Source organism: Phaenicophaeus curvirostris, chromosome 11 (genome assembly GCF_032191515.1).
Source record: "Phaenicophaeus curvirostris isolate KB17595 chromosome 11, BPBGC_Pcur_1.0, whole genome shotgun sequence".
In the NCBI taxonomy this organism is placed as follows: Eukaryota; Metazoa; Chordata; class Aves; order Cuculiformes; family Cuculidae; genus Phaenicophaeus; species Phaenicophaeus curvirostris.
The window spans coordinates 6,204,108-6,230,565 of record NC_091402.1 but is presented as its reverse complement, the minus strand read 5'-3'; the positions used below and the strand labels follow the sequence as shown (position 1 = coordinate 6,230,565).

At 45.8% G+C, this 26,458-nt stretch overlaps 1 protein-coding gene across 22 annotated transcripts in view; it reads left to right on the top strand.

Moving 5' to 3' along the window:
* Window positions 1–26,458, top strand: part of CADPS (calcium dependent secretion activator) — a 217,976-nt gene that overhangs the window by 80,690 nt on the left and 110,828 nt on the right. For all 22 annotated transcript variants that reach the window (XM_069865973.1, XM_069865976.1, XM_069865974.1 and 19 more), the window contains exons 5-8: window positions 3,276–3,512; window positions 6,002–6,123; window positions 22,396–22,507; window positions 26,070–26,209. In XM_069865973.1, coding sequence (XP_069722074.1) covers window positions 3,276–3,512; window positions 6,002–6,123; window positions 22,396–22,507; window positions 26,070–26,209 — 611 coding nt within the window. The remainder of the gene's footprint in view (window positions 1–3,275; window positions 3,513–6,001; window positions 6,124–22,395; window positions 22,508–26,069; window positions 26,210–26,458) is intronic.

Below are 26,458 nucleotides of genomic sequence, written 5' to 3'. Positions count from 1 at the left end.
CTGATGTCCTGGGGTGTGTAAAGCAGGGCACATTCATTTATGGTCAGGCATTAGCAAGGATGCCAGTAGCGCCTGTGCAGTTGCCTCTCACTAATACTGCTGTTAAATGGTGACTGACATTGCATCTTTATGGAAGTAGGTTCAGAATTCCCCCACTTCACTGATAAAAGTAGTAAGGTGGCCAAGGACCATGTGGCCAAACAATGGTGCAGCAAACCAACCGTACCTCCTTTGTTCAGCACTCAGCCTGCTGCCGTTTTATTATCAAGAAAACCTACAGTATTTTTATTTGTGGCAAAATATGAGCCCCTGCGCAGAGCTCTGTTGCTCTAGTTCTGGGATGTGTAGCTAGGCACTGGGTGCCAGGATAAGATTGCTGGATTTCCTTTTTTCATTTTCCCTTTTACAGCATGGGGGACAACAATGTGTATGGTTCTGTAGCAGCCAGCAGAGGCTGAAGCTTCATGAATCATTTTTTGCAAACAAGAATTTGCCATTTCCATTCCTCCCCCAAGGATGCTGCAAACAAACCATGCCACTGCTGGCCCTGTGAGAGACAGTCAGGGGAAAGTCCTCAACACAACCTGACATTTTCCCTGTACAGAATTCAACCTTCAAAATACAGCTCTGCAGCTTGGAGGGCAGTTCAGAGTAAAAGTGACTTACCTGTGATCCAGTTGGCAGGTATTGATATTAAATCTCCTTCGCGTTACTGCTGTAGGCCTTCTCTCCAGATTGTCAGATCCCAGCAGTACCTGCCTATGAGAAATTTTGTTCCTTCAGACCCAAGTATGTCATCTTTTGGAGGCATCGACATGACCTTTTGAATCCTTCTCTGTGTCCTCCTTTCCACGCAAGGCTACTTTCCCTCTAGCATAGGGCAGGTTCACCATTCAGCTGAATGAAAGGATAATATTTCCAATTTTATCTCCAGTTTACAGCTTTTAGTGCAGATTTGCTGCAGAGGGCGACTTACTCAGCTCCTGAAAACAGCCCTGAGTTGGCCGCCTTGGAGGTTCCATGCTAAGGGCAAACTAATGCCTTGTTAAATTAAGATATTCACACTAGGACATTTGTACTTCAGAGGTCTTGAAGGCTGCCCAGGACCTGGGCTTGCAGTGCTGCAGAACTGCTAGCTCTGAAAGCCCTTGTCTGGCTTGTTGTGTGACCTGAACAAGTCACTGGGCATGCCACCTTCCCTCAGTGGCCAGTTCTTGTATCTGGAAACCAGGGCACAACTCTAGGTGTTTTTACCTCCTCGTGTGCCCAGGAGAGTGCAGATCAGCATGGCGCTGGTGCCGTGTTAGGCAGAGCTTCCCGCTGGCCCTGACTCCACCTAAGCCCAGCCTTGGATCCAGCCATCTTTTGAGGATCGTACTCAAGGTCAAGCAGATGTTTTAAAGCTGAGTCTGAAGAGGATTTTCACTCTGCATGTTGTACTTTTCCAGCAGCTAAAAGAGAGCAGAATTACAGTTGAAAGCTCCAAGATCCCAAGGCAGAGGTAAATTTTTTTCTGCAGTAGCAAGTGTTCTGCTGTCCCGTGGTGCCGTTCCCCCAACTCGATAACCTGGCCTGAAGGGCATGGAGGAGCAACTATGTGAGACCCTTCAATGACACCCAAGCAGTTTGTCCTTCTGGGGCTGGACTCACTCCACTGGACTGGTCATTCCTTGCCAGATCTTAACTGGGCTTCTCTCCCCACTTGTCCTCATTTCTGGTCCTCTCTCTGCTCCAAGTACACTTTGAGGTGACTAGGATCCTGTCTTGCTGTTGTCCACGTCCCTTGATTGTATTTTCCTCCAGACTTTCCAGCCCAATAGGTAACCTAGGACCACATCTGCAGCTCTGCATTTCCAGCGTCAGACCCAGTCACAATTAAATTGTTACACATCACTTCAAACTACCTTGTTTTAGCCTTAGTATATAGTGGCACACATTGAAATATCACAGTCCTTGCTGTATTTCTGAAGAGGTTTTTGGGGGCAGTGCCAAAATTGCAGTCCCTGGAGAGATGGATAGCAGCAGGGTGAAAAAGCAATAATGTTTGAACATCATTGCTGCAGCAGTAGTTCTCAAAATCTACAAAAGATTTGGATTGGGTTTTTTTTCCTAGGGGTGGTCAGCAACTTATACAATGCGTAGACAATAAACCAGGCTGATTAGGTAGTTTATCTTACGCCAGGTCTAATTTACAAGAGGGGATTGCTTCCCAAGATTGAGGCTGGAAACAGAAAACTGTATTTTAACTGCTTAGTTCAAGTGCTGCTGTGAGCTTGTAATGGGTAAGATATTGAGAACTGATGTGAAAACAGTGGAGTACTTTTTCAGCAGTCTGATCACAGTCTTCTAGAAGAAACATGACCTTGTTTTCTTTTCTAGCATACGTTTTACAAACTGCTTTTTAGAATATTATGAATTGCCACTAAAGTGCTTTGCACGTCAGCCTCAAGTTGCCTGGCCGCAGATGCTGCCTCGCTGTCGTACACCTCGCACGGTCTCTTGTAACCCACAGACAGATGAACAAACCCTGAGCAGATTCAGGGCATGGGCAGAGTTGTCAGCGGAGCTATGGCTCAGACCAGTGATCCTAATGGAGCTGGAACACATGGTGGGAAACATCACATTTTGCTATCACTGTCACCTTTGGTTTTAATGTTTAAATGTCCTGTTTACAACAGGCAGCAATCGAGGGTCTTGCAGTGGAAGTTTGTCTTCTTGGAGGGGGGTTTAGGCCCTGGGAAATAGTGTAAAGGGTGCTTTACTCCTTCTTCCACAAATTCCTGCCCATGCATTGCTGATTTCTCATCTTTGGGCTCCTTTCACACCTAGAAAATTAATGGAGGAACTGCTCAGAAATGTTTTAAAGAGAGCTGGCACATTTGGGAGACTGGAAACAAGCCCCTAACCGTCAGCATCTTTTGAGTCATTAGTAAATTGCTCTCAGTCACAAAGTTCAGCTGAGATATGTGGCCTGGAGAGTATTTGTAATTGTGAATACATGTATATGAAGAAGGCCAATTGTGGATAGAAAAATGAATCAAATGCAAGTGCATGCAAGAAATGGTAAAGTGGATAAGTACTGAGTATTAATTCTATGGGAAGCTAACAATAATATTTCTGCATTGCATAGGGGGAAGTTGTTTTGTCATCTGGTTTGTGGGAGTTCCCTGCTCGTGAACCTCTCTGCAGGTGCTCCTGGGGGATTCTCCCAGTGCTACGAGCAGTTGCTGATTGTCACCACAATTCATCCTGTTGTTTTTGTTTCCAAACCCAAGGAGCGCAAGTTTCCCAAGTTTGTGTCCAAAGAAATGGAAAACATGTACATTGAGGAACTGAAGTCATCTGTCAATCTCCTAATGGCAAACTTAGAGAGCATGCCAGTGTCTAAAGGAGGCTCTGAGTTCAAGCTGCAGAAGCTGAAACGCAGTCACAACACCTCGATAATTGACATGGGAGAAGAAAACGAGAACCAGCTTTCCAAGTCAGACGTCGTGTTGTCGTTCTCCCTGGAGGTAAGCTTCATGCACAGGACAGCATGCAGAATACATGGGAATAAAAATCACAGCAGCCGACTTCTGCTCAGTTCAAACTTAAGTTAGCAAAGAGAGTTCAGTAGAAATCACTTTCTGATCTCCACGAGGAACGGCTCCTCTCTGAGTTACCAGGAGCTTTGCCTGTGGCCACACACTGTGTCCTTTCTGTCACCATCTTGTTTGAACAAGCCATGTGAAGATAAACTGCCTGGCATTTTCTGCTGATGTATATCAAGTGGCTCAGAAATCTGCATTAGGGAGTGCAGTAATAGGATGAGGGGGAATGGTTTTAAGCTGAAAGAGGAGATTTGGATTAGATTTCAGGAAAAAAATTTCTACTCTGAGGGTGGTGAGGCCCTGACACGGGTTGCCCAGGGAAGCTGTGGCTGCCCCATGCCTGGAGGTGTTCAAGGCCAGGTTGCATGGGGCTTGGAGGAACCTGATCCAGTGGGAGGTGTCCCTGCCCATGGCAGGAGGGTGGAACTGGATGGGCTTTGAGGTTCCTTCCAAACCATTCTATATTCCGTGATTGTGTCACTGTGTTTTCCTGCAAGTACTGTTTCAAGGTGTTCAAGGAGGTGTTCAAGGCCAGGTTGCATGGGGCTTGGAGGAGCCTGATCCAGTGGGAGGTGTCCCTGCCCATGGCAGGAGGGTGGAACTGGATGGGCTTTGAGGTTCCTTCCAAACCATTCTATATTCCGTGATTGTGTCACTGTGTTTTCCTGCAAGTACTGTTTCCTTTTTGGAGAATTGTTAAGAATTTCTGGGGTTTGAATGCACCCAACAGATTGGCCTGCAGTTTATGTGGAAATGCTGTGCTTTTCTGGCTTGCTCTTTGCTTTGTGTTGAGCACTGACTTTGTGCTCAGTGCTCTGTCAAGCACTTTGTCTGTACATCTGGGGGAAGGCAAGGTGCTGCAGGGACCCGCCATTACCTCTGACACAGACTGTCTCGATCCTGCAAGCAGCATTGCTGCAGTAGCTGTTTTCAGCCAACTTAATTGTTCTGTGCAAACATATTTGCAGTCTAGGCCAGACATTTACTCCAAGGAGTCATCAGCACACCCAGGCACGATTGTTGTCTGTCAGTGAGTGGGTTTATGTTACATTGTTGAAACAACTACCAGGATGGAGTCAAAAATGTAGGAAGCAGAAAAATCAGAAAAATACATTTTTGTGTAGTTTCCTGTTTATTTCTCTTCCTAAAGGGTCTCTTATTATGTATATAATGCCAATGCAAAACATAACGATGCTGGTTGTCCAGTCTCAGAATTAGATGTCTGGAACCATCTTTATAATATTCAGTTCAGCCTTATCTAAAAATAGGGCTATGAACCCAGAGACAGCGCCTTCAAGAGCAGCATCAAATAAAACCTGACTTCTAAGTGTTCCCATACAGAGGAGCAGGGAACTATCACAAAGTTGTAGACCTCTCTTGGAAAAGGATTTGCAGTGCCTATAGCCGTGTATAAAGGAACTCACCCTTACAATGGGATGTCTCAAATGCTTTGCTCCAGCTGAACCCCATCTGGCAGAAAGCAGAAGCTCAGTGAAGCACTGACTTCAGGAGCTGGCAGGCCTGTGCACAGCTCTGAGCACAAAACTCTTGCTGCAAGAGAGCTTGTACTGAAGCTGTGTGCTCATCAGAGGCTTTGCCAAGATCTGTGTGTCAGGGAAGGGATCCTCAGTGCAAGGAGAGATCAGAAGACCTGAGGATAGGAAATTTAAACCCCTGTGTGTATACTTCATAGGTCTGTAATAAAACATGAACAGAAACTCCCACAGCAGTTCTTGTAAAAATGTTTAAGGTATGTGATTAACAAGGTTAATCACCTTTAAAAAAAAGGAGAAGGGTAATTATCCGCAAGAAACTTAGATGGTGATTTCTTAACAAGAAAATGGAGAAAGACTTTACCAGGGCCTGCAGTGAATAGACAAGGGACAGTGATTTCAAGCTAAAAGAGAGTAGATTTAGATTGAAGGTATGGAATAAAATGTTTACATTGGTGGTGGCACAGGTTGCCCAGAGAAACATGGCTGCCCCAACCCTGGAATTGTTCAAGGTCAGGTTGGACAGGGCTCCCTGCTCGTGGCAGGGGATTTGAACTGTATGATCTTCAAAAGTAAAACCTAAACATTCTGTTTAATCCTGAAAATAGGCTTTTGGCACAAGCTGTGTACTTTTTTCTGGAATTCATATGTTACGGCACTTTTAGTTGGGGCAGGAACATGTCCGAGACCCATCTTGATACAGCCCTGGGCACCCAAGGGTTTCAAGAAGCCTACGTGCAGTCAGATGAAGACCTCTGGGTCTCCATACAGACTTCTCTGGCTGTCGTGGTCTCCACTCAACGTGGGCAGTACCTCCGTCCCTACCCACCTGCCACCATGGAACATCCAGCAGCACATGGAAGACCCCAGCACCAAAGAAAAAGGTTCCTCTTACACTCCTTTTACTTTTCCCCACAGGTTGTCATCATGGAGGTGCAGGGTCTGAAGTCACTGGCCCCCAACCGCATTGTGTACTGCACCATGGAAGTTGAAGGTGGGGAGAAACTGCAGACTGACCAGGCTGAAGCCTCAAAGCCAACGTAAGTCTTGCTCTGCCTTTTACTATCTCCACCATGCTCTCCTCTGCCCCATCTCTGTGCTGATAAGCCTCTGCAGATACCTCGGGCTCCTGCATGGTGGGACCAGAAGGGATTCTGAGGAACAGAGGAGGAGAGTGGCCTTCCATGTTTGTGAAACATCATTTTGTGCCTAAGAATGGCCCATAAGCCCCTGTCGCAGGGGAAAGAAGTGTTAATGACAGGCTTACGTCTCTTGTAGCCATAGAGACATAAATTTGTGTCTATACGTAAGTACTTTGCTAAATAGGGATAGAGTTAAGCATGAGCTTAGGTAAATACTTGTCTGAGTGTCCATCTGAACTGGTGCCATCAAATGCAGGTACATAATCTCATCCTCACTGACAGGGTTTTTGGTGGTCCTACAAGAAAGGGGAACAGCAGGGACATGCTCCAGCCTGAGGTGGGAGAGAAGACCTAGGAGAAGCTTTGAGTCTCTCAGTTAAAGCTTTATCTGGGGGCACTCTGTCCAGGTCCAGTTCAGGGGTAGAGTATTCTTCCATCCTCTTTGACCTGGTCCCTTATCCCCAGCCTCGACCCTGTACTTGGCTTTTTTGTCTTACCCAGATGTTGTTAGAAGCACACTAGTAGTGACTGATCTTTGTTAATTTGGAAGGAGAAAATGATAAATGGGTAATTTCCTTTCTGATCTTTGGAATTAGTTAACTTGAAACACACTCTGTGTGAATTTGAGGGAAATTTCACACTTAAATGGAATTCTCGGTGTGCATCCTCACATTAGAAAATTACCAGTGTGACATGAAATCTCCAGTGATGGCGAGCAGTGCAAGGGCTGTTGTTGGGATAGTCTCTCTCTGTTCCCATAGCCCATTCCCTCTGAGTGACCTGTCTCCAGTGGTGTTTCAGCTGGAGCTTCCCAAGCAAAGTCAAAACCACCTGGCTGCATTACGTGCACCAGCACTGCAGGCAAACAGCTCAAGACCAGCTGATGCAGGATGGAGGACAGCAGAGCCGAAGGCAGGCGGCCTTCCCCAGGTCGTTGTCCTCCCACCGAGGTGCAGAATCTGCTGATGCCTTGCACTGTACTGGCAGAGCAGGAATCTGCAGTAAGTGGTTTGAAAACAATATTCCCAATCAGGGAAAGTGCTGCAGCCTGGCTTACTTTTCAAAACGCTTCAAAATCTGCTTCAAAGAAGTAAGTAGGAGAGTTGCACTTAGAAGAAGATTTCCATAATAACCTGCAATTGTGACTATTTTAGGCATTTTTGTTGCTTCAGTGGAGAAAGTTGGGCTCTTTTTTAGGTGAAATTACTACTACCCATACTGAAAAGCACACTTCTGCTGGGTTTTGTGTGCTTGTTTAGCTTGGGCTGTGCAGCCCACTCCTGCTCCAAGGGTCTGTCCTTCCTTATGCAAGCCATCTTGCTTCAGCCTTAGGACCATTTATACAAGTGTTGTTTTGAAAATAAGGTCTGCAGGAGTGTGCTATTTAATTGAGTGGGTCTTTTTATCATAATGAAATGTTCAGTGTCTGGGCATGAAGCCATCAGCCCTCAGAAAAATACAGCCAGTGCTGAATGCTGCGGTGTGATACAAGTTATGCAAGTCCATCACACTCCTCCTCTTTCTGCACTGGCTTCCCACAGAGGTGCAAGTCAGGCTTGAATTCTTCTGGGTTGCTCCACCACTTGGGCTAATACCTAGGGAAATGCCTTAGGAGGGGAGTGGGTTTGACAGTTGTATTCCTTGAGGTTCCTCAGACCTTTTACTCCCAAAGCCAAAGACCACCCAAGCTGAGGCTCTAAAATAACCTTGTACAGAAACCAGAGACCATCACATAGAGCTTGTCCTTTTTTCTTCTCTGCATTAGAAGTGCTTCTTTCTCACCTTGCTTCCCCTCCCAGACACAAGAGCCCAGGCAGGGAAAACAAAAGCCTTCCAAAAGCAATTTACTGTGCTTACATTCTCCACTTCAAAAGAGAAATTGAACCAGATGTGGCGTGTTTATCGCGTTGCTTAATACAAGTCCTGAAAGCCCTCAGGTACTCCAGTGATGAGGGCAGCAATAGAAACAGCTCAGAGAAGTCTTGCATATTTTTGAGCTGTGCAGCCTTGCAGACAAAAGATCCGTGGTCAGCCACAACAGGAGTGGCTCTTCAGATGCTGATGTCACTCCCACAGAGCTGATTCACACCCTGTTTGCTTGGGTACTTTTTATCATAAGAAAAATACTCATTGATAAAGGAACTAGATTGGCAAAAGCATGCTGGATGGCTCTCTGGGGGAGCTTGCTCCACAGGTGTCCCAAGTTTTGTGTACTTTGGCAGGGGTTGCTCCTGGTCTGAGGTGAGGAGCGTGCTGTGGGGATTTTGAGCATCAGCCTTGTGAAGATGTAAATACTGGAGCAGGTTACCCCTGTGCATGCCAAAAGTTTTCTACCTCAGAGGTTTATAAAAAAAAAAAAAAGGAAAGCACGTTAAGTGCCTGTACTCAGAAGATGCAGTGAATACAGTTCTGGAAACAGGCAATATTTTCTGAGATTAAACTGTTAACTCTTCAAACTGCATGAAATTTATCATCTGAAGGCTCTAAAGGCTACAAAACACTAAATTTCTCATACACATCAGAGGAAAAAAGTTGCATTTGGACAGTAAGATTCATGGGAAGACTTCATTGTTTTACAACAGCCCCTGTGTCCTGGGGAGGTGAAAAGGAGAGTGTTACAGGGCCACACAAACTTATAGAACATCTTTTTAGTTAAGAATGACTCATGGAGTTGTTCACTGTGTCCCTGAAATGCTAGCCCTGAGCTAAAACCCCCTGGTCACAGCACATCCCTGGCAGTAGCTGCTCCTCAGCTTGATGCCGTGCCAGGGGTGCTAACCTGGGCTCCACACCTCTGATAGAAAAAGGCAGTTTCCCAGCAGGGAAGAACATCAAGAAGCACTGGTCCGGGTCCGTGATTGCTTTGCCTTTTGTCTTCCCTGGTGCAAAATCAGCAGTTTTTGCAAATAAGATGTTTGGCAGCATCTTAGTGATTTCAGAGCTTGCATCCTGTTTGTAGACCTTGAAGGAGGCAGGGCAGCAGCACAGTTAGCAGCCACGTGTACCAAGTGATCAGGTGAGTCGTGTGCAAGGGTTGTGGCTCAGGATGGCAGTAAACACTGGTGGTCGTCTTCTCAGGCTCCATGTTGCTTCCCTGACATTTTAAGCCCAATCTCTTCATGTGAGGATTATCTGCCTCAGCATGGGTACAGGGGGTGGCAGAGTTCTAGAGAAAGCCAGACCTGAAATAGCAAGGGTTATTTCAGATCAGTCTTGCAGTGTATTATTAGTAGTGCTTTTAATAAGTTGTGTAAGAAAAAGCCTTTGTATTATGCCCTAACACACAGATGCCTCTATAAAGTGTCCTAGATCCCAGTGCGAGCAGGATTTTAGTGCTTTTCACACTGGAATTATATTCTTGCAAATCTCTGAGAGTTTTATACCCCTTGTCTTCCCTGCGTGTTGGCTGGATGCCTGCTCTCTGCAAAGCACAGAGGGTGAGGTGGCTCTGCACATCCCCGACACAACCCTTCCAGAAGCTGCGTTAGTAATGCTGCTGTTTGCACAGCCTGAGAACAAGGTTGCCGAGGGGTCTGGGAATAGCATGAAAAGTCCATCCACAATACCCCTGTCCTGGATATGTTTAAACAGTGACCTGTGCTTGTAGCAGTGCTCATGGGCTGTGCCAGTGATTCATCTTCTTACCATATTGCCTTTTTCTGACGTGAGCAGAACAAAAGAAAACAGAGAGACCCAAACAACAGCAAGGTACTACGTGCCCTGGGAATAAATACTATATATTTACCTGGACATATTTCAGCATGTAGTTAAGTCTCATTCTCCCCCGGCTCTCAGTGAAAATGAGGTGTACCTGTGTTGACCTCAGCTGAACCATTTGGGTTAAAAGCAGTAAATAATTGGTTGAGGGAGAATGTGGCCAACCTGCCTGGGTATTTTGGCATGCCCAAGAAGGGATGGAGGTGTGGGCTGCTCCTCTGACTCTAAATGGCTTCATTTTGAGGTTATATATCCCTGTTCTTCAGTCTAAGTGCAAAGGTCATGTAGTAGCTCAGAGCATGAGAAATGAGGATTGAGCTTACTGCTTCAGAAGGAGAAAAGTTCACTCTTTATTGCTGGATATTTTTTCCATGTTTTTTTCTTGAGCTTGTGACCCTCTCTTTCTGGGAGATGGGCACCAGGCAGCAAAGGGAAGGGTGGCTGGCGAGCAGGGATGCCCTCTTTCTCTTTGCAGAAGGGAGAAAATCTGGTCTTTTCATTCAGGAATCCCCTGCCTCAGGCCCTGGCTTTTGAAGCGATGCTCAGTGGCTTTGCACAGAGCAGGAGCGTGATAACAGCATTCTGTTGCAGGCAGTGTTTTGCTGCCACGGCTGGCTGGGAGATGCTGTGAACGCTTTCCTGTGGTAAAGTGAGAAAGGTCTTTTTGAGATGAGTCCAGAGGAGGCCACGAAGATGATCAGAGGGCTGCAGCACCTCTGCTATGAGAATAGGCTGAGAGAGTTAGGGTTGTTCAGCCTCAAGAAGAGAACGTTCCGGGCAGACTTTTAAGCAGCTTCCAGTACCTGATGGGGGTACAGGAAAGCTGAGGAGGAACTTTTTACAAGGACATGAAGTGATAGGACAAGGGGAATGGCTTTAAAGTGGAGGGGGGAAGATTTGGATTAGACATTAGGAAGAAATTCTTCATGATGAGAGCGGTGAGGCCCTGGCCCAGGTTGCCCAGGGAAGCTGTGGCTGCCCCATCCCTGGAGGTGTTCAAGGCCAGGTTGGATGGGCCTTGAGCAACCTGTCCAGTGAGTGGGGGGTGGAACTGGATGGGCTTTAAGGTCCCTTCCAACCCAAACCATTCTATGATTCTATTATAGTTTAGGAGGTAGATGGGAGGGGTTGCCTTTTTTTTTTCCTTCTCCTTCTTCTAGTTGACTTCAGCATGAAATATAAGCTGTCTTAATTACTCAGACTGATTGGCTTGCCTTTCCAGTTGCATGATTTCATTTCACAGCTGTGCAGATGCTTACAGCTTCTTTTCCTCAGGAAACGTCCAGGAGCCTTATGGATGTGTCAAAGTAGGTGACTGAGCCCTGGGTACAGCTAACTGCAGGCACTGTCACTTCTGAAATACGGCCCTGGTCCCTAGGGTGAGGGTCTGAGCAGGAGGTCAGCCTACCCTGAGGCAGCTGTTGAGGAACTGTCTTCCAGGAGACATCTTCAGCTTTGCTCTCTGCCAGCACAGTGCAGGTGCTCTGAGTTCAAGATGCTGCTAGGCTAAGAGGTGACAACGACAGGGACAGGAACTTCAGGGGAGTTGCTTTTAGCCCTTCTGTCTAGGGATGAAGGATACAAAGTGGGGTCCAAATCCACTACACGATATTTCTTCGTTTACAGCTATTTAACCTGTCTAGGAGCCAGTTTTCTGATGAGACTCTGCATGGCTTTGCGCCCAAAGGATTCTGCTGTTAGTTCAGTCTGACCTGCTCTTCAAATCCCCTTTGGTGCCTGTGACAGTATTTCCATAATGCTCCTGAGATTTATGTTATGACATTCCCATTTTTGAAAGTGGAGGATGTGGACAAGTCATTAAGCACAGCAAAAAATGCACTGAAAGGTTATTACCCAGGTGCAAGCATGTGAGCTATTGTGGGAAGTCTTCACGTAAGTGATTTAGTGGCCTTTTTAATTAGGAATTCAGAACCTCTTCTGATGTTTCCTCGTAGCTGCTCTGCAGGAATGGTTCATATGTGGCTCAGCTCCTGCCCTGGGCACCATGTGGAGACAAAAAATTTGCTTTAGATTAAGCAGCTGAGTTTTTCCCCAAAAGAAAGGCAAGACCCCGTAGGGATTCCCTTGCCCCAAGTGTCCCTCAGACAGCCGTGCTGCTGTGGTGCAGCCTCCTGGATAGCAGTGCTGTAGTCTGCTGGGACTGCAGGTGGTGATCCCAGATGTGGTCCTGCTCCTAAAGGTCTTGTATGCAGTCCCTTCCTCTCTCCTGTACTATAAATATTAATTAGAAATGATGTTGAAGAGTAATGGGGGCTTATTTCTGTAGACTTCCTTTTTATAATAGGGTTCTCTGATATCAAGTAAATGCAAGCTGTGGATGTGTTTTCTCTGACCTTTAAAGCAGACATAGCTTTGCTTCCACATGGATTCTCTGGTGTCTACTAAGCTCATGCACCTTCTCTTTCACAGATGAATGTCTCTCTTTTCTTGCCAGCTGTCTGATTTCTTGAGTGTTCCTATGCACTTAGGAATTATGTATTCCTGTGATAGCACATACATTCAAATGTAAGCATTCCAGAAGGTGCGATGATGCCCAAGGCAATTTTCATCGACACCCGTCTGCTTCATCGCTCCTATGCACGCAACCTTAAGATGGGTTAGTAAAGACCAAAAGGACATTGAAATGAGATTGAGACTCAGTAATCTGAAATAGCGCTAAATTAAGAGGAGGACTGCAAAACAGAAGTCCTGGAATACATTCAGTCTTCTTGTTTAATGTTCATGGTTGGTGTTTTAAAAAAAATTAAGCCATGCCTTAGTGCAAGTTCTGCACGTCTGGAGTGGAGTGTGGAGAGGTGCAGCAGTGTTTTCTTGAACCCCTTGCAGAGCAACGCTGATGTATGTCAGAGTGAAAAAGTCAGTGAAAGGCAGGACATGGCGCATAGGTATGTCTGGCCCAGCTCAGGGGGGTCTTTCCCACCTTTGCCAAAAGGTCTTGTGGACAATTCAAGCTAAGAGCATCTGCAGCAGCTCCCACTCCATGGCTTAGAGAAAGTGAGAAGGGGGATCCCAGCTGCTGCACAATCACTGTGACCAGACCTTAGTTAGCTGCAATTCTTTGCAGTTTTGTTTTCTTCTAGGATGATAAGATTTGATAGAAATGATTAACTGTCTGAATTAAGTAATCATTCTGTGAAATGAGCAGCTCTGTGCCTGGTTCAGTGGAGCATCTTTGGCCAAAGGAAACTTTGATTAGCATGTGCATGGCATTGTGGTCACCTTCTACCAGAATAGATAACAATCACAGACAGTAAATGCACACAGACTCATTCCATGAATGAAACTCTAACTCATGCTGTATTCAGAGCAGAAACACTGATAAAACACATACAGTAGGTAGTACTTGTAAAAGCAATTATTCTTTCAGCTTAGACCTCCCAGTAAAAGGTTGTTGGGCTTACATTTCCATTTCCTCCTGCTGTGCTTTTCTCCCCTAATTGCAATATCATAGTACTAAGTGAGAGCACAGGGCATTTGAAAAGCAGTTGTCATTTAAATCACACAAAATAATCACACTGCTTATTTTCCCCATTAATACCCCAAAGATTGTGGTGAATAGTGTTGCCATAAATTCTTGTCCGAGCCAGCCAGGGATGCTGCAGCGGAGCACAGACTGTGGTGAGGCAGGCGGGGCGGAGTGTTTGGTCCTGGGTGCAGGCATGGCAGAAGGACATCTCTGGGGTGGGAATGCCATCTCGTGGCCGTCAATAGCTATTATGTGATTAAATCCATCTCCAAGTCCTTCTTACAACTTCCCCACAACACTTTCCCTGTGCACCAGCTATGCTTAGGAAACAGAAATCAAGCTCTGCTTTTTCTGTATTGCAAAGATCATCCTTTTTTGGGTTCCTAAAGCTGTGCTGTCGCCCTCAGCAGCCCCTCTTGGCTGCGGTGCCCTGGCAGCCGAGTGACATGATGCTGGCATGGGAAGGGGGGCTGCTTGTGAGCCGCAAGCAGATCAAGAGCAAACCTTCACAGGCTTTGCTTTGCTGCAGTCTCCGTCAGCTTTACCCTATTCCTTCTGCACCTTACACACTCAGACGCAGATGTGATGCTCTCCGAGACGTATTTCTCTCAGCCGGCAGTCATAGTGTTGCCGTAGCCAGTTTGAGGACGTGGGAGTTACAGCTCCTGGAGGGAGAGATGGTGCCTTTCTTCAGCTGCCTGGTATTGCTGGCTGCATGATGTTGAGCAAGATGGTGTCTGCGTGCGCGATGCATCATGTCTGATTTGTGGGAACAAAAAATGGACAGTCCATGGAACACCAGAAGCTGGAAGAAATCTTTAGCTGCTGCCCCGTCCTCAAGGACATGCTGTCTCAGCTCACCTTTTGTGTAACACTGTAGTGCTTTCTGCTGTGTTGTTTTTGGGTAAATGAACATCCTTTTAGCAAGGAGAATTATTACTGATGATGTTTTTTTAGCAGACGGAGTATTATATGCTTGGCAGAAATTAGGACATCACAAGAAATGATGAATTCACTCAGAGTGCCTTTGGGTTTCCAGAGACACAGCCTCGCTGGGCATGTCGTAGCTCCAGGGAAGACAGGTCCAGCCGCTGCTGTCGGCCAGCACATGCAGGGATGCTGACTTGTCAGCCACCTGCGTAGTAGTTGCATCAGTGGAAGCAGGTTTTACTGTCATAAAGTCTGCACAGGAAAGTCTGGGAGGAATCAAAGCTGTTTGTGCTGTCACTCCCACTTCAACTCAGCTTCTTCTGAGGGGATGAGACTGAGAGGCTGTTCTGTCAGCAGGAAGGGAGAAGAAACAAATGTGAATAAAAACAGGCCGTATTGTCAATCTGTGTCTGATGACTTTGGTTATCCTGCTCTGAAGGTGAGTGAACACATCCAACTCTGACTGTGGGAGGAATCCCAAAGGAGACTCAGCAGCTCTTAGGAACCAAGCTGTGCTATGGATGCAAACTGTTCTCAATCCATTTCTACTGGCAGACTGGAAAGGTGCCTTTCTTAGCACCCAAATTGTATTTCCTAGCCCAAGACACTTTTGAATGAGCAGAATCATAGATGGTTCTCTGCATCTGTTTATCTCCTTTGAGATTTTCATCTCAGATCCTTTTTGTCTTCCTGCAGCAGCCACCTCCAACACCCCTCTTCAGCTATGGGAGGACAGGGGCATTTCTAGGGCAGGCTTCATTTCATCTGGTTGTTGCCTCTAAGGCAAATTAAGGCCTAACTCCTATGACTATTAATTAGACTTCTACTGATTACAACAGCAGAAGCCCAAAGTAGGTGACATGGGCACATACACATGGTAGTACAGTCCCCTAAATTTGTGCTTTTCCACAGCTGTGATCTGTCTCATGTCTCAGCGTCCTCTCCTGATAGCTAAAGATTAAATTGTTTTCTCAGAGCCATAGTTCCATTTGAAGCCCTGTGCGATCCGTGAGATCCAAACTCAGCCCCGCAAAACCCACCAAACCGATTAACTGACTTGCTCTTTTGCCAGTGGATGGCAGCTGCTTGTGGGAGGAGCTGACACCTCCTGTGCTTCATCCACAGTGTGATGCACTCACTGAACGCCGCAGAGCGAGCAGCATACAATTTCTTCTTTGTTTGGTGTCTTTACACCCTATTTTGTTTCTGACTACATAATTCTTCGTCTTTCAATAATGATATCTCTTAGAAGGTGTATCACCCAATAGGTTATATTTCTTAGCAGAGTTCATCTGACCTCAGTTGAGGTTTGTATTCCTGCTGCAATAAGCTGCAAACTAGTTTGTAGCTGTCCCAAACTAACTGTGGTTTATGGGCATTCCCCCACTGAGACCCAGTTGTGCATGAGCTGCACCTTACAGGTCTCCAGATGTGTGACCCAGCCTGTGGATTTTCTTGGAAAGCCTAAAAGAAAAGCCTGGATTCTTCTATTGCCTTTGGGTTTTTTCAAATCCCAAAGACACAAAGCACAAACCTATTATCTATTGCAATTACCCACAAGAGTTGCAAAAAATACATATTTTCCTGAAGGCTTCGGGTTGCCCTACTTCTTCTATTACTTCTGTGGGACCCCACTAGTGCAGATATGAGTGCCTTTCTCTGCCTTTCTCATGCCTTACCAATGCTGCTCCCGAGGAGGAATGAGCTGTCTCCTGTCCCAGAGTCTGCTTGTGAAAGGCGCAGTGCATGGGCAGCGTTGTCTCACTCATGTTGTTGTTAGAATTTCAGAAATACTGAAAATGAAACGAGCATTTTCATCCCAGTGGAATTAATTCCATCCCTGCATCAGGTTTTGCTGCGGAGCTGAGTAAGTCTATGTGTGCTCTATTATAATGAACTACAGCCTCAGAACATGAGCAAGGGAAGTTCAGAAAGGTCAACAATAACCATAATCTTGGTTGTTGACCTCTATTCCATGTTTTTTGAATGGCTGCTATAGGTAAAGCCTTAGAGAATAGAACAAAAAGCTTTTCTGCATGCTTCTTCACGCACAGTTTAACTGTTAAACACATTTAAAAACTGTTTATTTTCCTCCATGCTTATATCTCTAGAAATATGTAAAAAAGGAACACACCATAGCGTTACATTAGAGGAAAAGGTGTGCTACTCCATCAGCTGCTGAAGGTAGGTCAGCTCCATGCCTGGTGTGCTTCTTCTCTAAGTTTGGTTTTCCCAGTGCTCAAGCTTTGGGCATACGTGATTTGTGGCCTGAAATGTAAGACTGTTTTCTGGAAAGTTCTCTTCAGGGAGGGGAGGAGTGAGCTGAAGAAGGAAAACTATCATTTGCTAGACAGGATTTTAGGAAGAACTAAATCAAGTCGGTACACAGCATTTCAGTCTCCCAGCAATCAAGTGGGATTGGACCTGTCCATCCTCAGAGCCAGATCCAGCTCTCCGAGAGCAGGTGCTGTGGCTGTGCACTGTGATAAGCCAAGAAACCAGGGCTGGATTAAAAGCATCACAGCACACAAGGTGAAGCAGTGACCCAGCCAAAGGTGACTTTGCTTGACACATCCTTCCTCAAAAAGCAAGCACTGTCTGTCAGGCTGCTGTCTGTGCTGCCCTCTTGATGAGCTTTCCTTCAGCAGCTGGCTTGCTTTGGAGATCAAACTCAAATAAGCAGGAGGGACGTGGGAACATCAGTGCGAGTGCCAGGAAAGATGAGGGAAAGGTGAGGGGTGTGAAATGCACAGCCCTCTCCTGGCCACAACAGCAACATATGAAGGAGGCAGCCAGATCAGCTGGTTGTCACATTCTCTACAGGTCACATTCTGGCAGTGGAGGACAGCTAGTGAGGCTAAGCTGACCTTGCAGATTTTGTCCAGGACACATTCCCATGTATTAAAGCCCTCACTGCCTCTGTACGCAGGGCAAGGGGTGCTGGGAGCTGGTTTCGGTGACTGTGCCCCTGCAGGGGTGGAGGCAGCTGCGTGCCATGTTCTGCGTTCCTAAGGATGTCCCCCTGACCTGGCAGGGGACAGGCATTGCTGCTGATTTGCTTATGTTTTAAAAAAGATACTGAGCATGTGGCTCAATAAACTAGTGCAAATCTGACCAACATGCGTGAATATTGTTCTACGAGAGTTTTTATTTAAGTGATAAACTTGTGGGAACAAGGCAGCAGGGCAGCATCTCTTGCAGGGAAGTTCTGTGTCCCAGGATACTGCTGTGTGCATTGAGCATAATACACACCTGAAGTCATAGAATCATAGAATAACCAGGTTGGAAGAGACCCACCGGATCATCGAATGCAACCATTCCTATCAAACACTAAACCATGCCCCTTAGCACCTCGTCCACCCGTGCCTTAAACACCTCCAGGGAAGGTGACTCAACCACCTCTTTGGGCAGCCTGTGCCAGTGCCCAATGACCCTTTCTGTGGAAAATTTTTTCCCCTGGTGGAGCTTGAGGCCATTCCCTCTCGTCCTGTCCCCTGTCACTTGGGAGAAGAGGCCATCACCCTCCTCTCTGCAACCTCCTTTCAGGTAGTTGTAGAGAGCAATGAGGTTTCCCCTCAGCCTCCTCTTCTCCAGGCTAAACACCCCCAGCTCTCTCAGCCGTTCCTCATACAGCCTGTTCTCCAGCCCCCTCACCAACTTCGTTGCTCTTCTCTGGACTCGCTCCAGAGCCTCAACATCCTTCTTGTGGTGAGGGGCCCAGAACTGAACACAGGATTCGAGGAGCGGTCTCACCAGTGCCGAGTACAGAACCCACCAAGGTACAAGTTCTCCTTTAATACTCATGTTTACATGTATTTTCTGCTTTTTTCATGTTCTTGCATTCTATGCAAGCTGGCAGGCAGACCCGTTTCAATAAATATATCTGGAGAGGGAGAAAAGGTGTCCTCTGGCAGTTTTGAAGGCCTTGAAAACTGCTCATAGATCACGTTTAAATGTCAACTCTGTTGAAAGCACATCACTCTCCAGCTGCTCCCGTGTTAGCCTGCTGACAGGCCGAACTGGCTAGCAAGGTTGAGTCATGGCCCAGCAATACAACGCAGTTGTGCTTCTTCATTATTTATAGAGATCACAGGCATTGATATTCTGGCCAGGTCAAGTTACAAGAGTAATGATGGAAGAAGGGTTACTATTTCAAATTAGGCAGGGGCTAAGTAAACTTGCTGGACACCGTGATACATGAATGAAAAAATTTAATGCGCTTTCCTGGGTAGTAACATGTGTGTTCACTTTCGGGAGGGTTGTGAGGACTAAAGTTTCACTTAGAGGAACTTAAGAAGAGGTGAATAGAACTGATTAAGTTCGATGTCTCTCAGGGACAGCTGAGAAAGCTGTTGATTAGGCCACATAAGTGGAATATCTTGGAGAAAAGCAGCTGGCAGTGAGGGCCCTCAGTGGTCTTACTTTTTTTCTCCGTAAGTTGCAAAAGGCTGAGTAGCATCAGCCTGAAGGTTTGTCGAAGATCGCTAACATGTTTCTTGAAACAGCTGAGAGCAGCTTGGTCTGAGCAGTCTGGCACCTGTGTCACAATAGCGTTGCCTTTCCCTCCATTTGTCAGTCAGGACAGTGCCTGTAAGAACTCCCAAATGCTTCTGGAATCGGACAGGTAAGCCCATCTTTCAGGTGCCCCATACTGGACAAGCCCATGGAAGCAGTGAGAAACAAGGCTGACCTTCCTCCCTTGCTGTTCAGTTGTATCCTCTGGATAAGTGTTGTTTTACATGTCATTTAGAAAAAAAATCTTACCACTTTAGGCTGTTTGGTTAGTAATTGATGGTACCTCTAGGTGCTTGTAAAATGTAAAACAAGGACCAGCATTTGACAAGTTAGTGCCTGAGGCATATCTCATCCTCCAGCTCTTTGCAGCTGGAAGAGTTTAGCTATTCATCCTAAGTTTGATGCCTAACTAGAAAATCTGGAGATGCCTGTAGATCCTAGTGGATCTAGTGTCACTGGAACAGCACAGATGCCCTAAATAGGGTGATAGTTCTAGCAAAGTCCTTATGTGTGGCTGCGCTTCTTGGCCAGCTCCAGGCTTTGGAATACACTAGGCAATAAGAAATACTGGGCTGAGGGTTTCAGGTGGGGTTCAGACAGCAGATAAGGCCCTAACTGAGAAAGCGCTGTTGGGATTTTTCTACTTGTGCACTTTCCTGTGGTGTGCATGTGGATAAGCATATCTATCTCCCTGTGGCCAGAATGACATCGTTTGTCCTCATTTACAGATGTATGATTGCTTTGAGCTGTCAGCATGAGCTCTGTGATACGGGGACAAGATAGTGTGACTGCTTCATGGGAAGATTTGTCCAGAATGAGTCCTGAAGTGCTTTCCCAACAAATAAACTCCTGCAGTGATAACCTGCTTAATTATGAAATGTGGAAATGAAGCCATTACATCCTTAGTCCCTCAGAAGATCCTAATACCTAACTACTGTCCAGAGCTAATTTACTGAACAATAATTTAATACACAGCACAGATAAACTGCCTACTTAGATTGAATACAAATGATGTTTCAGTGACATGAATTATGGCCTTATGCTGAGCATCACTATGGCAACTAATGACATCACCACAGGCTTCAACCTGCACAAAACCCAGCTCTGAGGGTCTCTGTTTGTAGGCACGAATCTTTTCAGGTCTTTTAGGGATATGAATATGTAAGCACCACGGTGTTGTCAAGGGTTTGCTATGTATGTTTACTGTCATTTGAAACATTTATTCCCTTTGTCGTGAATGTTGTTCTCATGAAGGAAACCTAATGAAAATTACTGTTTGTATTTGGTTAGTAACATTTGTTGATAACATATGGTCTGGGAATGCTTCAGCAAATAAGAGCTTTTTAATAGTAAACAGAGATATGAGTTCTATAAAGCAGATGCTGTCAAAATACACAGTGTAAGGTTGGCTATTTTCTTACTTTTTCCTCTTATACCCAAAGCAAAATTATCTTCCTGCTGGTGTCAGCACAGGGGTTTTTTTTGAGAGAAAACACAACCTGTGACCTAAGCTTCACTTAGAAAATGGGGTTGTTTCTTGGTTCTTATGTTTAAAATGTTTATTAGGTAGCTGATGGATTACACATGAAAAAGATGTAATATTGGGGATCTGACTGGACCTGTAGTGCTGTTGATAATTTATGCCAAACCTCTGCTCCCTGGCACTGGTGACAGTTTGATGCATCGTCATAAAAGGTGAAACATGTGGAACAGTGACACCAGGAGAGCAAACTTCCCAGCAAAGCTAACGAAAAAACTGAATTTGTTAATCAGCTCTACGCTGAACATGCTCATCTGCTCAGCTTGGTTGGACAAAATTTGCTCAGAGGAGAGCAAAGCATAGAACCATACTCCTTGCACACAGGAAGGAGTACATTACTTTTTCCTGATAACTTTCCAAATGCAAAAGCTGCTGTTTGGTGTTTATGTTTGAATATCATGTAGTCACCAGACCACATGTCCTCTGAGCTTTTTCCCAGTCATTTCAAGGGAACTGCCCTTCTTCAGCATAGAATCTAGTTTGAGGACAGTGTAAAGCAAGGAAGTTTCATTAATAGCGTGAGGGTGAATAGAAGGGGTTAGTCAGATGGGGAATAATCTCTCATCTGGTTTACAGTATTCTAGGTTGCAGAGCGTATTCCTTCACATCACTTGGAGGTGTTGCTCGTGCCATGCTTTTGGTTTCTTCTAGTTTACAAGAAACATCTTGTCTGTGATTATTCTTCAAGCTTGCTTGTACACTTTGTGTGAGTTTTGAAGTGTGATGAATTTTCAGGATCTCTGGGAACAACATGGACATCTAATTCACAATGAATTATTTAAAAAAAAATGACAAAGAAAAAGAACAAAACCCCCCTGGTTCTTATATTCTATTTTCACGATGGGCCTCTGCATCGTCGGCTGTTCAGGAGGATCCTCCTTACAATGTGCACTCTTCCCCAGCCCTCCCTCTGCCTTTCTTTTTTGGCTGAGCTGCTCTCTGCTGACAAGGGCAAGTGCAGTTTTAGGAGTGCTTTGCTTAGCTCTGTCTGGAAGTTTCTGTCTGGCTTTATTCTAATAAGTTTCTAGCTTTCTAAGCTGTAGGAGCAAAGCTTTAAACAGAGCTGTGAGGTCTCAAACATAAAAGCATCATGACTTTTTACCTCTTAGTGTAGAAGATATTCTCTTCTCTGCTAGTTTCAAAGTTATTTAAAGCTTACAAATAGGCATTAGTTCAAGTTGCACTTCATTTTTGTTCCATAACCCTCTTCAGTCTGTGCTTGTTTGTCAGAGGGTAACCTTAGCACAGGTGAGTAATTTGACATGCTGTGTAGTGTCACTGCTTGCTGGAGGCTCTTTGTGAGCCTTTTTGAAAAGCCATGGTCCTTAAAATGTTAAACAGACTTGGTGTTTCACAGATATTTTTTTCCCTACAACCTCTCTAAATCAAAGCTGACTGCTCTGTATAAAGTCTGGATACCTTTAAGAGAACCCCATGAAGATGCTCACCAGCACATCTCAGGTGAGCCCTAAGAGATGTCACTAGGCAGCAACTCCAGCTCGGGGATGACTTGTGGAGTACAAATAGAGGACAGAGGTCTTGGTCCATCATGTAGTTGGAGAGGTGGCCACTTCCTGGGCTTTCTTCAGAGAAAGTGAACCTCACTATCAAGCTGGGAAGGAGAAATTAATTAGCAAGGAGAAGAGTAGAGGCATGAGCAATTACAGATGTCCGAGGTACAGATGTCCCCAGTCCTCAACTTCTGTTGTGACTATACAGGCTGTCGCTTCAGGAGACATAGTGTCCTTCTAAATAAAAAAACTCTTAAATTTGGTATCATGCTGCTCTCTTTTTTCCCCAAAGAACCATTATATTTTTTCCAAACATCTGTCCCACATTTCCCTGGGAAGATAATTAATGCCTCTATCACTCAGATAGCCCAGCCACTTCATTGTGTGCCAGGCAGGACATTTTTGGTTAACCATTATGGTGCTGCTGACCTGCTGGTGAGCTGAACATCTCTCTGTCCTTATTTCCACAGCTGGGGCACCCAAGGAGACTTCACGACAACACACGCACTTCCTGCAGTGAAAGTGAAGCTGTTCACGGAGAGCACAGGTGTGCTGGCTCTAGAGGACAAAGAGCTTGGGAGGGTAAGAAGATTTTGAGTTTAATCATGTTTCCTTCTGGCCCTGCTTTTCTAGAGAAATCTCTCCTGTACGGAAATATCTTTGGAGCACAACATGCTCTGCTTTTTTGCCAAGCTTCAGGAGAGGGGGAAAAAAAACAAGCTCTCCACTGCTGGAAAGGAGTGTATCTCGCATGCTGTCTTTGTTGTGAGTTTTTAATGGCAGCATTTCAGCTGGCTGTGCCTGCACTCAGCAAAAGCAGAGGATCTTGTATGCGATATTGGCAGTCCGGAAAGCCTTAGAAGTTGCTTACGGAAATGGACATTCCTGAGGCAGAAAAGGGGATTATGCTGAAGCAAAAAGAGGGGATTTAAGTTTGGCAAGAGAATGTTAAGCTGCTCTCCTATCTGCTGAGCAGCCGGTGCACAGTTTGAGCATTTGAAAGCACTGACTGCGGCACTCACTGCAAAGGGCTTGAAATCTTGGCTCCCTGAGGATTGTGGCTGAATCAGTGGATTCAGTGGGGTTGGACTGGGAAGTGAAACGTACAGGTTCATTTTCCCCACCAATGCTGTTTATAGCAAGAGGCTGAGGTTCCCTGGCTACTGGCCACAGAGCCAACCTTCCCACCCCATCTCACCAGCACCCTGGAACTGGTGGCCCTCCCTTACTGCAGCCCACAGCTCCAGAATATCTGTGGGCAGCACTTTTATGTGGCTTTGGGAGTCTCCATGTTTTTTTTGCAGCAGTGTGATTTGTGTTGGCTCCAGGCATAACTGGCAGCAAACTCCCATGCATCCCTCCCTCAGTTCTTCAAGGGTGTGAGGTCTGAATGAGGAAGACCCTATGAAAACGTGTTCACAGGAAGAGAGCCTGCACCTTACACATGGGCTTAGCACCTCCTGTATCATAGCTCAGCATGGCCCAGGAGCAGCCTGGGCTCTGTCTGCACATCTCTGCAATGCACCTCACTCTCTGCCTTGTCTACATGGCTATGGCCAAGAAAGCCATAGCTAAGAAAGCCGCTGATCTTATGGCAAGCCTGAGTGTGGTATTTCCAGTTACGGACTAACCTGTTGAGGTCATAGAATCATAGAATGTCCCAAGTTGGAAGGGGACCACCAGGATCATTGAGTCCAACTCCTGTCTCTGCACAGGACAGCCCCAAGATTCATGCCGTGTGTCTGAGGGGATTATCCAAATATTTCCTGAATATTGTCAGGCTTGGCACTGTGACTGCTTACCTGGGGAGCTGTTCCAGTGCTTGTTTCTCCTCATAACTCCATGCTTGTTCCTCCATGGCTGCTTGGGCCTTGACACAGGAAAGTCTATATCCATTATCAACGTGGGTTTGTATTTGTCCTATTCACATAAGTGCCAAACATTTTACCAGATCCCAGTGAGCTGCTGATCTAATTTATGTCTTGTGGTGATGCGTGCCGTGTGTGATTTTTGTCTCATATAATTCATATTCATTTTAGTGATTCGGGTTTTCATGTTCATGTAACATCCTTTGTTCTTGCACTCGAGAGACAGAAAAGCAAAGCCACCTCTTCTTTTCTCTTCTCAAAGAGTCACAGCCCCTTTGGACCTTTCTCATCTACGCCTTGATCCTTCCTTTCTCCCTGGCCTGCTCCTTTTTTAACAAAGTAGGTGACCCCACCAGGCTGCAGTACTCCAACCAAAGACCTATGGCTGCTTTGCCGCACGACATCATAATATTTTCAGGATTATTTTCAAAAACTCGTTCTTCAAACAGCCCAGCATCCTGCCATTATGTGCTGCAGCATGCTGAGCAGAGCTTTTCACCCCGCCAGCCGTAGTGCCATTCAGGGCTTTTTCCACTGAGTGCTTACACTCGGTGTAGACCCACTTGCTTTGTGAGTCTTGTTTCCATTGGCAGCCATGAACGATGCTGACTTTGCTGGTCCAGGGAAGCAATTAGCTGTGTATGTTGTTCTGAGAAAGACATCAGACCCCAAAGCAACCCTTCTTGCCCTGAAATGCTGATGAGCCAGCCTTGCCAATGCACTTTTTGTCCAGCGGGAAGCCATCCCCCTGCTCTGAGCTTCTGTGGGCCCAAGGACGCGGGCCAGCAGCTGCGATCATGGGGAGCCAGGCGGTGATTTCCCCTGGCCCGTGGCCACCAGCGCTTTCAGTCAGCCGAACTTCAAAGGGATGCTTAGTGTGCCCAGAGTGGCAGAGAGATGACGCGTGTCTGCTCAGGCCACATCGAGATTTCTTCTTTAATGAAACAATGAAACCGGGAGCGTGCTATGCCCGTGGTTTAGCTGTTGGAGTGGGCACAAACCTGTCTGCACAGAGAGAGGAGGAAAGCAGGTTTTATACACAAAAACATCCGTGCTCAGCCGCCCTTTGAGAAGCAGCTTTTGTGCTCTGCCAGGCATGGACAATGCCCACTTTCTATTGCGAGTGTTAAATTGGCAACTGGCCGGCGCTCCTCGCTTTGCCACTTTTATCGAACAGAGAGCTGGAAAATGCTCCCAAGCCCTCAACTGCTGGATGGGCAGCCGAAGGCATGGGAATACATCCTGGCCCTATTGAAGCTGGTGGCAAGACTCCCATGGATTTCAACCATGCCAGGATTTCATCTGCTGAGAGCAAGGAGGGGAAGAACCATGAATTACAACAACGCTGAGCACAGGGTATGCACCTTTTGATGAAAGAGAGTTAGAAATCAAAGTAGAGAGCGTCCGGAACACCTTTAGGGGATGCTGTCTCACTAAGAGATGTGGTTCAGTGCAAGTCTGTGTGCTTGCCTGACCTGCCTTGCCATGGGGGTCTTTGGATGATGGTCAGAGTTTGGGTGCCTCTGTGTGGAGGACTCATTTCTCATCTTCAGAATTTGCTTAATGTGGTGCAGTAGACACTGGTGTGCTAAGGTATCTATGGAACTACCAACAGCTTCACATTCCTGCCAGAGAAAGCATTAGTCCAATTCAATAAAAGAAGTCATAAGTCGTGGTAGATTTTGTCTGCTGTTGTAGCACACTCAGACACATGAGCCTACCTAAACATTGCCTACTGCATCCAATCTTAGTACTAAGCAAAAAATCAAGCCAGGTTCCCACACCACGATGAACTGTTTCAGGTAGAGCTTTCTGAGCCCTCGAAACAGCTCACCTCACGTGGGAAATGTTGGGAAAGCTGGAGGTCAACCAAATTGTATAAGTCTGAAAGTGGGCGATTGCAGTGGTCTGCCTCAGAAAAAGACTTGTTGCTGCTTTGCTAATTACATTAATCTGCCATCATTTCTAAACTGATTTACCTTCAAGCTCGTTTAATCATTCCTTAAATGATGGGAATTGATAATGCAGTTCTGTTCTGCACAACCTCGCAAGCAGTGGCACGGTAGGTAGAGGAGCCAAAGTATGTGTGAGCTAATCTCAAAATAATAAGCTGTATTTCAAAAAAGCAATAAAAAGCCATCCTTGCTGATGTGAATAGAAATTTCCAGACTGACTTTTAGGGGAAAAGTAGCTCATCTGATGTGGTTTTGTTCCGCATTAAAATCCATTTTGTGAATACATTTTCCCTTTAACGCTGTTGATTTTGACACTTCCAGGTTGTTCTTCACCCAACTCCCAACAGTCCAAAGCAATCAGAGTGGCACAAAATGACTGTTTCCAAAAACTGCCCAGATCAAGACCTGAAGATCAAGCTTGCTGTGCGAATGGATAAGCCTCAAAACATGAAGCACTCTGGGTAAACGCTTGTCTCAATCTCAACTCAATTTGTTTTGAATGTGCATTGGAAAATTTATCTTTTTTTAAATTCTGTGAGCAACTCTTTTTCTCAAGTTGTCAAAAGAAAGATAAATATAAAAATGGCATTAGTTCAGTCATTTATAATGCACTTTTCCATATTCTTAGCATAGTCATTTTAATGCATATCAACCAAACAGTTTAAATTTTAAGCAGTATTCCTCAGGAAATTGCTAGATTATTATTTTCC